The 11850-nt window shown below is 37.8% G+C and overlaps 1 protein-coding gene across 1 annotated transcript in view; it reads right to left on the bottom strand.

Moving 5' to 3' along the window:
* LOC145664045 (BTB/POZ domain-containing protein KCTD3) overlaps positions 1-11850 on the bottom strand; it is a 44240-nt gene that overhangs the window by 2638 nt on the left and 29752 nt on the right. The window contains exons 8-11 of the mRNA XM_081730370.1: positions 9938-10077; positions 9555-9741; positions 7102-7198; positions 1771-1952 (exon numbers count right to left, since the gene is read on the bottom strand). Coding sequence (XP_081586496.1) covers positions 1771-1952; positions 7102-7198; positions 9555-9741; positions 9938-10077 — 606 coding nt within the window. The remainder of the gene's footprint in view (positions 1-1770; positions 1953-7101; positions 7199-9554; positions 9742-9937; positions 10078-11850) is intronic.

The raw sequence follows: 11850 nt of genomic DNA, 5'->3' as shown, positions 1-11850 counted from the left end.
AAGCTTCAAGTGTGTGTGTTTGGAAGTGATAATATGTTGGTGTACCTAGTCTCGCATGTGGAATCAATTCCCATCCATCCTATCTTCGTTATTCCTATTTTTCTTTTCACTACGTCTTGGCATAAAATTGACGGTATGACTAGAGAAATTGAGTAATTATTAGGATCAGACTAAACACACCTAGCAAGGCTGTATGATACAAATATATAAAAACACAATCACGTAATAATTTCAACACACTAGCTGTGTCTTCATCTGACTTCCAATCCTCCTCTCAAAAACAAATATAGTAAAATGAAATCTTTAAGTTTTACGTCCCACGGTTATGCCGGTTAGGCTAAAGGAGACGGTGATGATGAGAGATGAGTGAAATGGTGGAATGAAGAAAGTGGGAGGAAACGGGAGAACCCTGAGAAAACCCACGAACACGGTGTTTGTCCACCACAAAGTCCACACGGCGCGAGCTGGGATCGAACCAGGGACCCCAAGCACCGGAGGTGAATGCTCTACCACTGAGCCACCGCGCTCCCAAAACAAATATAGAGTATATATATATATATATATAGTCTTTCTCAGTGTGTTGTGTTTAGTTTGTCAACATGGAAACAAGGCCTGGTAGTTACTAGCATCAGCTGAGAGATAATTTATAAAATTGTGCTGTTACTGTCCGTCCGTTACTTCGTACGATAGCTCTTGAACGGATGCGAAATTTCTATTTTTATTTTATTTATTTATTTTTTGTAATAGATATCTAAAGCGATTATCTCGGCCGAATTCGTTAATGGGGTAAAAATCGCTAACGGATAACGGCGGCTATATATAGCTCATATCCCATACATGTAAGAGATTATTTTTTTTTTTTAGTTTTGTTCCTTGCAACAGATAGCGAGCAATTATTTCGACTCAATTTGTTAATGGGGTCAATCCGTTAACATATTAACGAATAACGGCGGCTATCTGTAGCATGTATCCCATACACTTTTTTTTTAATAGATAGCTAGAGCTATTGTTCCAGCAGACTTTCTTACTGAAGTCAATCTGTTAACATTTTAACGGGTAACGGCGACTTGACTTTAATGGCGGCTATTTATATACGTATGTACACCGAGGTTTGATGCTCTTCCACCGGGAACGAACGCGGGACCTCATACACTAAAGGCACCTGCGTTAGCCACTGCATTAGCGAGGAATGCTATTTCTATTCGTAAAGAAAAAACATGCTTGGAGGCTGACTATTCTGTACTCGTTCAGGTATTTTTTAGTCAAGTATCACATCTCGTTTTGCTTATAGAAGTTCTCTTCAAACATTTCCCTTTATTCCTATTACTAACTGATGAAGGTATTCCACTGACACCGAATGCCCTCATGTTTATATAGACATTCGTATGTGGAGAGCTGCGAGAATTACATAGAACTATACGCGCTTAGTTCCATGTTTTACTTTACATCCTTATGCAACATCGACATGAAGTACCGGACGTCGTAAGTAATACACGCTCCGCTATGGAACTTAAATCCAATGCAGTTGGCCTGTTGACAGACAAAAGTAGGCGATTATCTCGTACATAATACACCCTTTGCCATCACCTATCTCGCCACTAAACAGATTGAATTATGAACTACAAATCTGATTTTCTTTATTAACTCACAAGACAATCATCAATAAACTAAAGAAAGAAAAAAGCTTGAATATTTAATAATAATAATAATGTGGTCACTAACAAATAAAAACACAAGGTAAATATATTGTAAAACTATTTCCATCTTTACCTGGTTCACCTTTAGCCGCCAAATCCAACGCTGTGGTAAGGTCCCACATTTGAATGGCCCCATTGCTATGGCCTGTAAATATGAAACGCCGAGGACGAGAACCCATGCGACTTGAGCCTTCACATTCATGGACACAAAATGATGTAATCGTCGTATTGTCCACTGACTTAATCACACACACACTGCAATAAAGAGGAAAATATATGCAGTCCTGTTTGTGAAAATTGCAACCGACATGAGCATATACATTTCAATGAAGAACAACTACACACACACACTGCTGTTTACGAAAATTACAACAAAAAAAGGAATACCGTGAATTAACAAGGTTTGCACGACAGGGCATGGCGTACGAACAATTACGCGTGTGTGGGCCAACCAGTGCCCTCGGTTCGGTATGCAAAGTATTATTGCAACTGTCAGGTAGTGCAGTTACAGTTAGTAGCGCGTTACTGTCTCCTCAACGTCAAAAGCCACAACACAAATAGACCACTGTGTATGATCGGGGCTGCATGTTCCGTCTACAGGAAGGCGGGTTCTCGCACTGCGAAATCTCTGCGTGTATACGTTATGTCGATACGACAATGAACTGTATGTACAACCAATGGACAGAGGAGAACCATACACGGCGACAATCAGCTAGTGAACTGTGCAATATCCCCACGCCGCAGGATGACAGACATCCGCATCGCCATGACGCACCGTACAGGTCCACTGTATTAGTTCGACATTGGAGCACGTTAATGAGTTTCGATGTGTCTGTATCAACGCTTTGAAGGCGTCATAGCGGGCAAACAGCATTATGATAGTCTGTCATCATTAGGTATAACATGCCATCTCGGCTGCTACACAATGAGGTCAACCTCGCCAATGGCCCTACATCAGCGAAATTCTAGAGGTCGAGGTAACAGCCTTTCTTCAGACAACTCCGGTCAACATATTTCAGCAAGACAACGGCATATCGGTCGGAATGTTCAAGCTTTTTCAAGAAACGATAGGTGTCACTGTTTCCTGGCCTGCACGGCTGTCTGACATATTACCCATTGAATGTGTGGAATTGTTGGTTGACATCTTATTCATCGCAATCTTCCAGTAGATAGTTGTGATGTTTTACGGACTTGCAGTTCCTCAGGAACACACCGAGAGCTTGTTTGATTCACCACCACGAAAATACAGGCTTTGATGGCAACACGGGAGGATTCACGCTATACTGATATCTAAAGGTTAGAGGTTTACAGTTTTTAAATTACAATCATTTCTGTATAGCCATGTAATGAATCTGTGATAGTATAAATTTTATTCCCGTTTCCCGGCGGGAGCTCATGTGGTTAGGATCCCACGTTAAGCTGTAAGTCTACATCTCATATAGCCTCGCTGCTCAACGGGATGCTACACTCAAATAAATAAAATTTTCATTCCATTCAAATGTGTCTTTCCCGGTGTGGCAATTTTCAGAAACTGCAGTGAAATGCTGTTTATTTCAACATTGTTCCACGCATACCGGTATTAAAATGAATATAAAACATTATCATATTTTAATTTACTTTATTTTACTTTAGACTTACACTGTAATTTAATCGCCAATTTGTTCAGAACATACAAATTGTTTAACAGAGAATATACTTTCCAATGAAAGTGTCAACAACGAATGCGAGTACTTTGGAAATAAGCTGTAAGTTTACGTATCACTGCATATTATAACGAAATGAAAGTTAATATATATATATATATATATATATATATATATACAGGGTGGGCCATTTTAATTAATCCACGGAAATATCTGAAAAATGATAAAACATAGAAGAAATTTTTGAAGTACACGTTATATATTGCTAAGGGGGAAAACTAATTCCGCCAAAAGTACCACTCCCGCCCCCCGTAAATGGGGGTAACGGGGGGTAACTTTGAAATGTCAAATGGGAACATGGGTCGAGTCCTCAAAAGGTCTTGGAAAACTAAGTAACGCTGTACCAAAAAATGTTTCATATTGTGCACCAGTTTCAAAATGGCCGCCATGATATGGTTCGGAAACTCCAGTATCCGTAGTATGAAAACCATGGAAGGTAAATAAATGGAACAAAATTGAAATACGTAAATATCATAGGGCATATCGAATGATGTAATCCCTGTGATCCCAGTGGCCTCCCTGAAGGGGTCTTGTGGGCTAACTTCAAAATTTCAATGTCCGACCGGACAACGGTTCGGGCGTACGCTTGACCTACCCAATGCTGTTTGGAAGGCAGACTTCATGCATAGAGATGTGATTTTTAGTTTAGCGTCCCGTTCAGCAGCGAGGCTATATGAGACGTGGACCTACTGATTAACGTGGAATCCGAACCACATGAGCTCCCGCCGGGAATCGAACCCGGGTCTCCCACGCCAAAGGCGCGCACGCAAACCGCTTAGCCACGAAGGAGCTCTTCATGCATAGAGAATTGGTGCACTAAGTTAATGCGAATGGCCACAGTTACATTTTGATTAACTATTAACATTCATGTCATATTGTGAGCTTGAGGGACGAAACGGTGTGTACGTATATCCCCGAAATGCTTTCTGAATAACCAGCACGCATTGCATAAAAGTTTCTCTTTTTTTAGTCACTACAGCGTCATCCTTACAAACAAATGTTTCAACCACACCATACCTATTTGTAAGGTTAGCCTTAATTTACGAATTAAAGTAGAGTTCTCGTTTGAACTTTCACTTTACTTTCCACCCCACTCACATACAGAGCGCAGGGAGAGATTATTTTGCAGGACTTGGATTTCTCTCTATACATCATGGCAATTTTACTCTAATATTTTTATCTCTGTTGTATTATTCTCGAGCCTTGGAACGCCTCCGTGGTTTTCCTATTTAATTTTCGTTATTTTCATTTATGTCTAACCGTATTCATACTATGGGCACTAGACGTTTTTTTAGACACAGTCACCATGTCTTTGCGATCATTTTGAAAACGGTGTCTCATGTCGAAAATTTTCTTACAGAAGCTGTTTGATATTAATTTGTCTGTGTAATGTGATGTTACTCGCTTCAAGCTGCTATTTGAAATTTTCAAGTTGGCCCTTGGAGTCACCCCGACAACACCTCTCGATGTGCCTTACGTCTGTTAGCTACTCCAGTTTTTCTTTTGTTGATTTATCTCCAATCGCTTTCATACTACGGGTACTAAACCTTTTCTCTGACACGGATACTATGTTTCGGCGGCCTTTTGAGAACACTGCCATTTCACATCAATCGTTTTCTCCTGCAATATGTTAGATTTCGCAAGATTTATCGAACGAGGTACCACTTGACTCATGTTACTATTTGAAATTTTGAAGTTAGCCCCCAAGACCCCTTTAGGGAGGCCACTGGGATCGCAGGGACCACACCGTTCGATATGCCCTATGATATTTACGTATTTCAATTTTGTTCCATTCATTTACCTTCCATGGTTTTCACACTACGGGTACTGGAGTTTCCGAACCATATTATGGCGGCCATTTTGAAACCGGTGCACAATATGGAACATCTTTTGGTACAGCCTTACTTAGTTTTCCAAGACCTTTCGAACGAGGTATTACTCGACCCGTATTCCCATTTGACATTTCAAAGTTACCCCCCGTTACCCCCATTTAGGGGGGCGGGGAGGGGTACTTTTGGCGGAATTGGGTTTCCCCATTAGCAATATATAACGTGTACTTGGAACATTTCTTCTATGTTTTATCATTTTTCAGATATTTCCGTGGATTAATTAAAATGGCCCACCCTGTATATATATAGACAGATCCGTTTTGTTAAAATTGTCCAATACAGTTTTGACAGAGCTGCTTGTCTTCCTCAATACGTTTGAAGTTTCTTGCTGAAAACGATCTTTTTTTTTTTTTTTTTTTTTAGTAACTCCGACCTAATTAGGAAAGGCAGCTTTGTCGAGTCAGTGGTGTAGGGCTCAGTGTAGGGCAATCTTAATACCAGATATTTACTGTTTTCTCTAATTATTTAACAAAACCAATGATAAAAAATTATTATTGTTAAGGATAACCAAATAACGAATGAAAACTAATAATTAAAAACCTATTATTACAAAACTTTTCCACATTGGATTCTAATTTTATGACGACCTCGAAGTTCCATCGTCGTAGAAATAAAACCCTTAGTATTGAATCCCATCCTGTATGAAGTCAATTTAATAAGGAAATGTTATTATCCATCCTCCCTTGATTAATCTTTATTATCCTCCCACCATTTTGGCAGGCTTCCAGTGTAAAATTATGCATTTTCCATACAAGCTATGTATCCCTCCCATTTCTGCCAATTTCCATATATTTATAAACAGCTTATTTCTGCATATCGTAAAGAATATCTGTTAATTTCTATTAAAGATTTACAAGTAAGCTATCAGATAGTCTAAAAAGCAGTGAATGAACAAAGCCAGAAACAGAGGGGTTGACAGGAATCCGACACCAAATTTTATCGTGCTCGCAATTTTTGCACCGTTTGTAAACTTATCCTACAGCCAGTAACGATTATCCCCTGCAGTGCAGCAACGCAGCGATCAACATGCTGGAAATTGACAGTTTTCTGCTCGGCCTAGATTCTAACTAATTATATATTCTAAAGCCTATGTTGCTAACCTATTTATCTAGTGCTTGACACTTACTACTATCGTCTTCTATTATTAATGGAAATAATCTAATGCAAAGTTCCCACTCATTTGACGAACATGAATTTCCTGACTTTTCCGGGTCCATAAATGTAAAATGCATGTATATGTATATAGTGAGTGTGTAGGCAGAAGAGTTATGCAAAACAAACTAATTTATTTTATAAAATATCCCATACCAAATAGCCTGGTAAGGCAAATACAAAAATGGGTTCTGGAAAGTAAAAATATGTACTTAAAATTTCTTTTTTCTCTCTCTCTTTCTCTCTGGTTTCAAGACATTCTCTAACTTTTCCAGGTCTGTGGGAACTCTATAATATTCCACGTCTAATTATACAAGTTAAAAAAAATCACATTTGAACTCCGCACATTCTGATCATCTGTTCAAGAACGTATGTAATAGGTTCCAGCAAGAAATGCGTGGCTCGCTACTGTGAATTCAAATTCCATCCACCTGATCTGCTCCCGAATCTAGTACACTATCGAAACAAAAACTATAATGTGTACTAGCTATCATTGATACATGTGATTCCGACAACAAAACTTGATCTCAACAGGTCTTAGCAATTTTCTCGCTTTCTTTGCACTCTTCTAGAAAAATGAAACCTTAAGTCAAGAAATAAGCTTACCAAGACTAAAATATAAATTAAATAAAAATAAAGCTTACTAAAATATCACTTTACCGTTTTCCATTTGAAGCTAATCTCACAAAAAGCTGATCAGTCTCAGGAACAACTTTTTGTACGAACACTTGTTCATCATCTTGTTCACCGAAAGGACCTGAAAAATATTTTGTTTAGTTATCAATTATAAAACTTGTTTTAATGAAATTAACACTATAAATACACATTTTTACATATATACAGAATAGCCGGGAATTAACTCCCTATTGAAAATTGTTTGTAACTTTTTTAATACTTAACCAATTTTCAAGAAATAAAAAGCATTTTGTTCCTTATAATGGTAGAATTGTTATGCACTGCTAAATTTCCACATAAGCACTACCATTATCCATCAGTTTTCGTAAACAGTTCGGGATATTTACGACAACTTTTGCAGATAATCCAGTGGTACCTTTGCAAAAACTTGGCAAATTTACTCCTCCAATTCATAACAGTTTTTGGTTTTGTGCAATAAAATTCCTCTTTCGCCCACCCCAGAGGAAGAAGTTGCAGGCCGTTAGGTCAGAACTCTCCGCTGGCCATTCAAGAAGGCCACGACGCCCCAATCAGCGTCCTGGAAAATGGGTATCGAACCACATACAGGTCGTGCGATATGAAGCGGGACCTCATCTTGCACAAAGATTAGGTCGTTGTAATTGTTTCACGTGGATGACACAATACCGTGAACATAATCTTCATAAGCATAGCGAGGTGCCATTCTATATTCAGTGTCCCGAATGACGTACAGACCCACAACTTTCGAGGATGTCATGCCGCACCACGCTGTGATCTTTGAGAGATGGAGTTTTTAACAACCGCCCTCGGATCCTTTCCTGCCCAATAATAACGATTGTGCCGTTAACAAACCTCCAACTTGAAACATAGTTTCATTTGACCACCGAATATTACCGAAAAGCTCGGACCAGTCTTCATATCAAGCAAATATCATCATCTCATAGTCCAGCCGATGATCACAGTCTTCTGCCGATAATTTCTGGCAGCAATGTGGTTTCCATGGATGGAAATTCACCTCTTTCTTCAGAACAATTCGGACGGCATTGTCTGGTTAAACAAATTTCACGAGATGCCTGTCTTTGTGATTTCTACGGACTTCGAGTGAAATCTCCTGGATAACGTGTTGATGAAGGCGATGTTACCCTACCGAAACGGTTACACAAGTATTTATGTTTGGTCCTTTGGTTAGTTTATTATTATTATTATTATTATTATTATTATTATTATTATTATTATTATTATTATTATTATTATTATTATTATATCGTGAAATAATTCCACAGCTATAATGAAAAGATACAGGCAAATACTTCCTTCAAGGAATAGTAATCGTTAATATCGTTACGAACTGGCACAGGATTAAGTGTCGTTACAAACTGGTACTTAATGATTAGTGGGTTCAATTCGTCATAAACGCAGCTGTGGCTTTAGTTTGACAATCAAGACTGTACTGTTTAAGACAAAAAGAGAAATAAGTTTCAATATTCCTTGCTCCTTAAACATACCAATTTTCACATGACATAAAGAAATACTATAAAAAACAATTTTTAGGTTCGAAAAAAATATTCAGTCCTTTCCGAAAAATACTTGTGGAACCGGAAAGCAATTGTAGAATTTCCGATTTTTTTTCCTATATGAATTACCAACTCATGAAGAGATCTCATTCGAAGCACCCTTATCCTTGCACCTAAAAGATATATGCTTCATGAAGCGAATCGATCTTTGTGTGAATGTCTTAATCTAGTGAGAATGATCACAGAATTAAGTGGTCGATACCGTTCAGGTAAACTGTTATAGACACAATAAATATGATAAAGATATACCTTTCACGGTTAAAAATTAGTAAAAGAAGGAACATTACAGAAAATAGGTGAAACTTAAGAATCGCCGCTACAATGCATTGACAGTTATATGATCCGTTTTCATATATATACATATATATATATTCCAAGAATAAGTTCTAAGGCTTTAACATTTTTAATCTCTTTCGGTACTAACCTTTTAGAACTAATTTTCCACAAAATATAAGTACATAAAGGTGGATAAAGGTATTTTTCATTTCAAGAAGAAATGAACAAAAAGAAGAAAAGGCTTCAAAATGTTTTCGTTGCTTATTCACTACTAACGAAGGCTTGACTCACTTTAAGCCAGTTTTCTCTGTTGATGTGCAGAAACAAGAGCTAACGTAGCACCGCAAGCTCAGCTAAGAAGAAACATTTCGCCTTATTTTTTGTAACATTTTTCATAATTTTATCTTGTGTGGGCTAAAAACTACGTTTCGAACAGCAAATTACTAATTTGATTACTAATATACTGCTCCATAATGAAATTGTATACCATATTCTTAAATTAACTCCATTCTTCTCTGAATGAAAGAATAGAAATAAACTAGTATTCTAAACCTGCGCGACACAGTAAGTCGAAATATTTAGTATTTACTGTATACTTCAAGTACTCACCACAATCATTTCCCGCGGAATAACTAATATTCGGCTCTACTTCTTCTAGTGACACGATTTTGAATGATGCCACAGGAGTTGAACCAGGCTGCGTCGATATCATTCCTCGAAAACGTGTAACACTCCAAGTTCTAACGTGATTATATTCGCTACACACAGACACAAGGAATTTCTCCGATAAAGTGACCTATGAAAAAATGTACCTTTAGTATATAAACATATAAAATGGAAATTATCACATCTAGATCAACTATTTCTTCATTACCTCTGAACTGATTACTCCAGTACAAAGAATAATACTTAAAGAATCAATACTATCTAAATATATTTATAACACTTATGTTTAAAGTATTATTCTCGTTACTAATTATGCACGAACTTACTTTCGTAACCGGGCTTTGGTGGACAGTGAACGTTTGGAACAACTGAGGACCATGCCCAACTGTTTCTGGATGTTGTACTATCACTCGAACTGTTCCTGAGCTCGTGCCGTATGCAATTTCAATCCAATTTCCACACAAACCTGCAAAACCAAATGAATCATGTTTATTATTTGTCTATGTTTATTTATTTTTTGACACTTTTGACTTAAAACAAGTTCCCATGCTTTCCTTAAAAAAAAATATATATATATATAGTTTTCAAGGACCCTTTCATGGCTTTTATATTTTCTACGTCTAAATTATAAATTAGAAATATTACATTATTTAAAAAGCCACATTATAAATTGAGTATTCACTAAAGTGCGACTATTGGTACACACTCCACTAGGAACTGATATATATCGATAGAGATACTGGATGGTAGCCCGTAACGAGCCGACCCAAGTCAAAGCAGGATGTATGTTCCGAAGGGTCCTTTCAAAGTACATTAATGCCTGGAATTACCACCGGGTACTATAGAAACCAGTTCATACGGACATTCATTGGAATGTTCCTCCACCCCATCAAGCCTTGGTGATACTGCATGTTGGCTTCCTGAATGAGGCTGTCCCATGTAGATAGAGGTACCGAAGTCGTCGTGGAGTGTACGTGATACCTTAAGGTCTTACAAACACAGCAGATGTTATACAATGTTACACACACATATTATTGGTCCCAGTCCATACCAACACAAAAAGCACTTCCACCTAATGCAATCGCACCCACGAGTCTATTTATGGCTGTATGTCCACGTCTCAGATAGCCTTGCTGCTGAAAGGGACGCTGAGCTCCTATCGGTTGTCCTGGGTATTTATACTCTACTTTTATACATATACTTTTACTTCCTTTAAATTCGACTCCCCTACCTCCAAGTTGAAAATCGAAAAATGAGCTTCATATGTTATTAGTTCTGGTGAAGGACTATCTGTGTACAGAATTTGATGGCCCCTAGGTCGTTCCTTTCTATGCGAAATTCTGATCACACACGCACCCCCATTATTTTATATATAAGTAAAGATGCCCACCATATCTGATCTACCACACAGCATCTCCGAAGCTTTCCTAAAACTATATGACTAAATAATCAACAATATTTTTCTTTCCCTCGCAAATTCAGCTACACCATATGTTGATGTTATAATTCTTTAAATAAATAAATAAAAAACTTTAACATCCCGCAACTCTGCCCAAACTAGGACGACCATACGTCCCATTCACCGGTACCGTCTCGTCAGTAGACGGAAAAAAGTAGCATTTGTCCCGTTTCATGCAACTGAAAGAAGTAAATAAACTAAGTACCTGTACTACTCGTAAAGGTATTAATAATTAATAATAAAGAGGCAAGAATTGAACTGAAATTCCCTACATTAAACATGATCTATAGTTCGCAGTACTGCTCGAAAGGCAACAGAGGTTATACGGTTGCTTGTTTGTTGAACAAACTTCAACGTGTCTTTTCTTTTTCATAAGTATAGAATTACTTGACCCCACCATGCAACAAAGAGAGAGAGAGAGAAAGGAGGGGGAGCTCTGATATCAGGACGCTGATAAGAACAAAGGTAGGCCTAAAAGTCTAGGCTTGCTAATTCAGCACCAATAGCAATCCTAACCACATTATTTTCACTTCTAGCCATTTTATAGCCAATTTTCATAGTCATTCTTAAGTATCTAAAAATATAGTCTATATTTTATAGCTTATACACCCTCCATTCCAAAAGAAACCGAACTTTTGAAAACAAATAGTACCACTAGTGCTATCTGTTGTAATATTTTACCGGTAGATGGCGTAGTCCCTCATTGACAAGTGGTATAAATGTCATGACATTTGGATGCACGGCAACAAAGTTATTGCGTTTCAACTGTCAGTGTGTTGT

Source organism: Thermobia domestica, chromosome 11, assembly GCF_964235325.1.
Source record: "Thermobia domestica chromosome 11, izTheDome1.hap1.1, whole genome shotgun sequence".
NCBI lineage: Eukaryota > Metazoa > Arthropoda > Insecta > Zygentoma > Lepismatidae > Thermobia > Thermobia domestica.
Note: the sequence above shows the minus strand (reverse complement) of the source record. Positions and strands in the feature narration are given on the sequence as shown.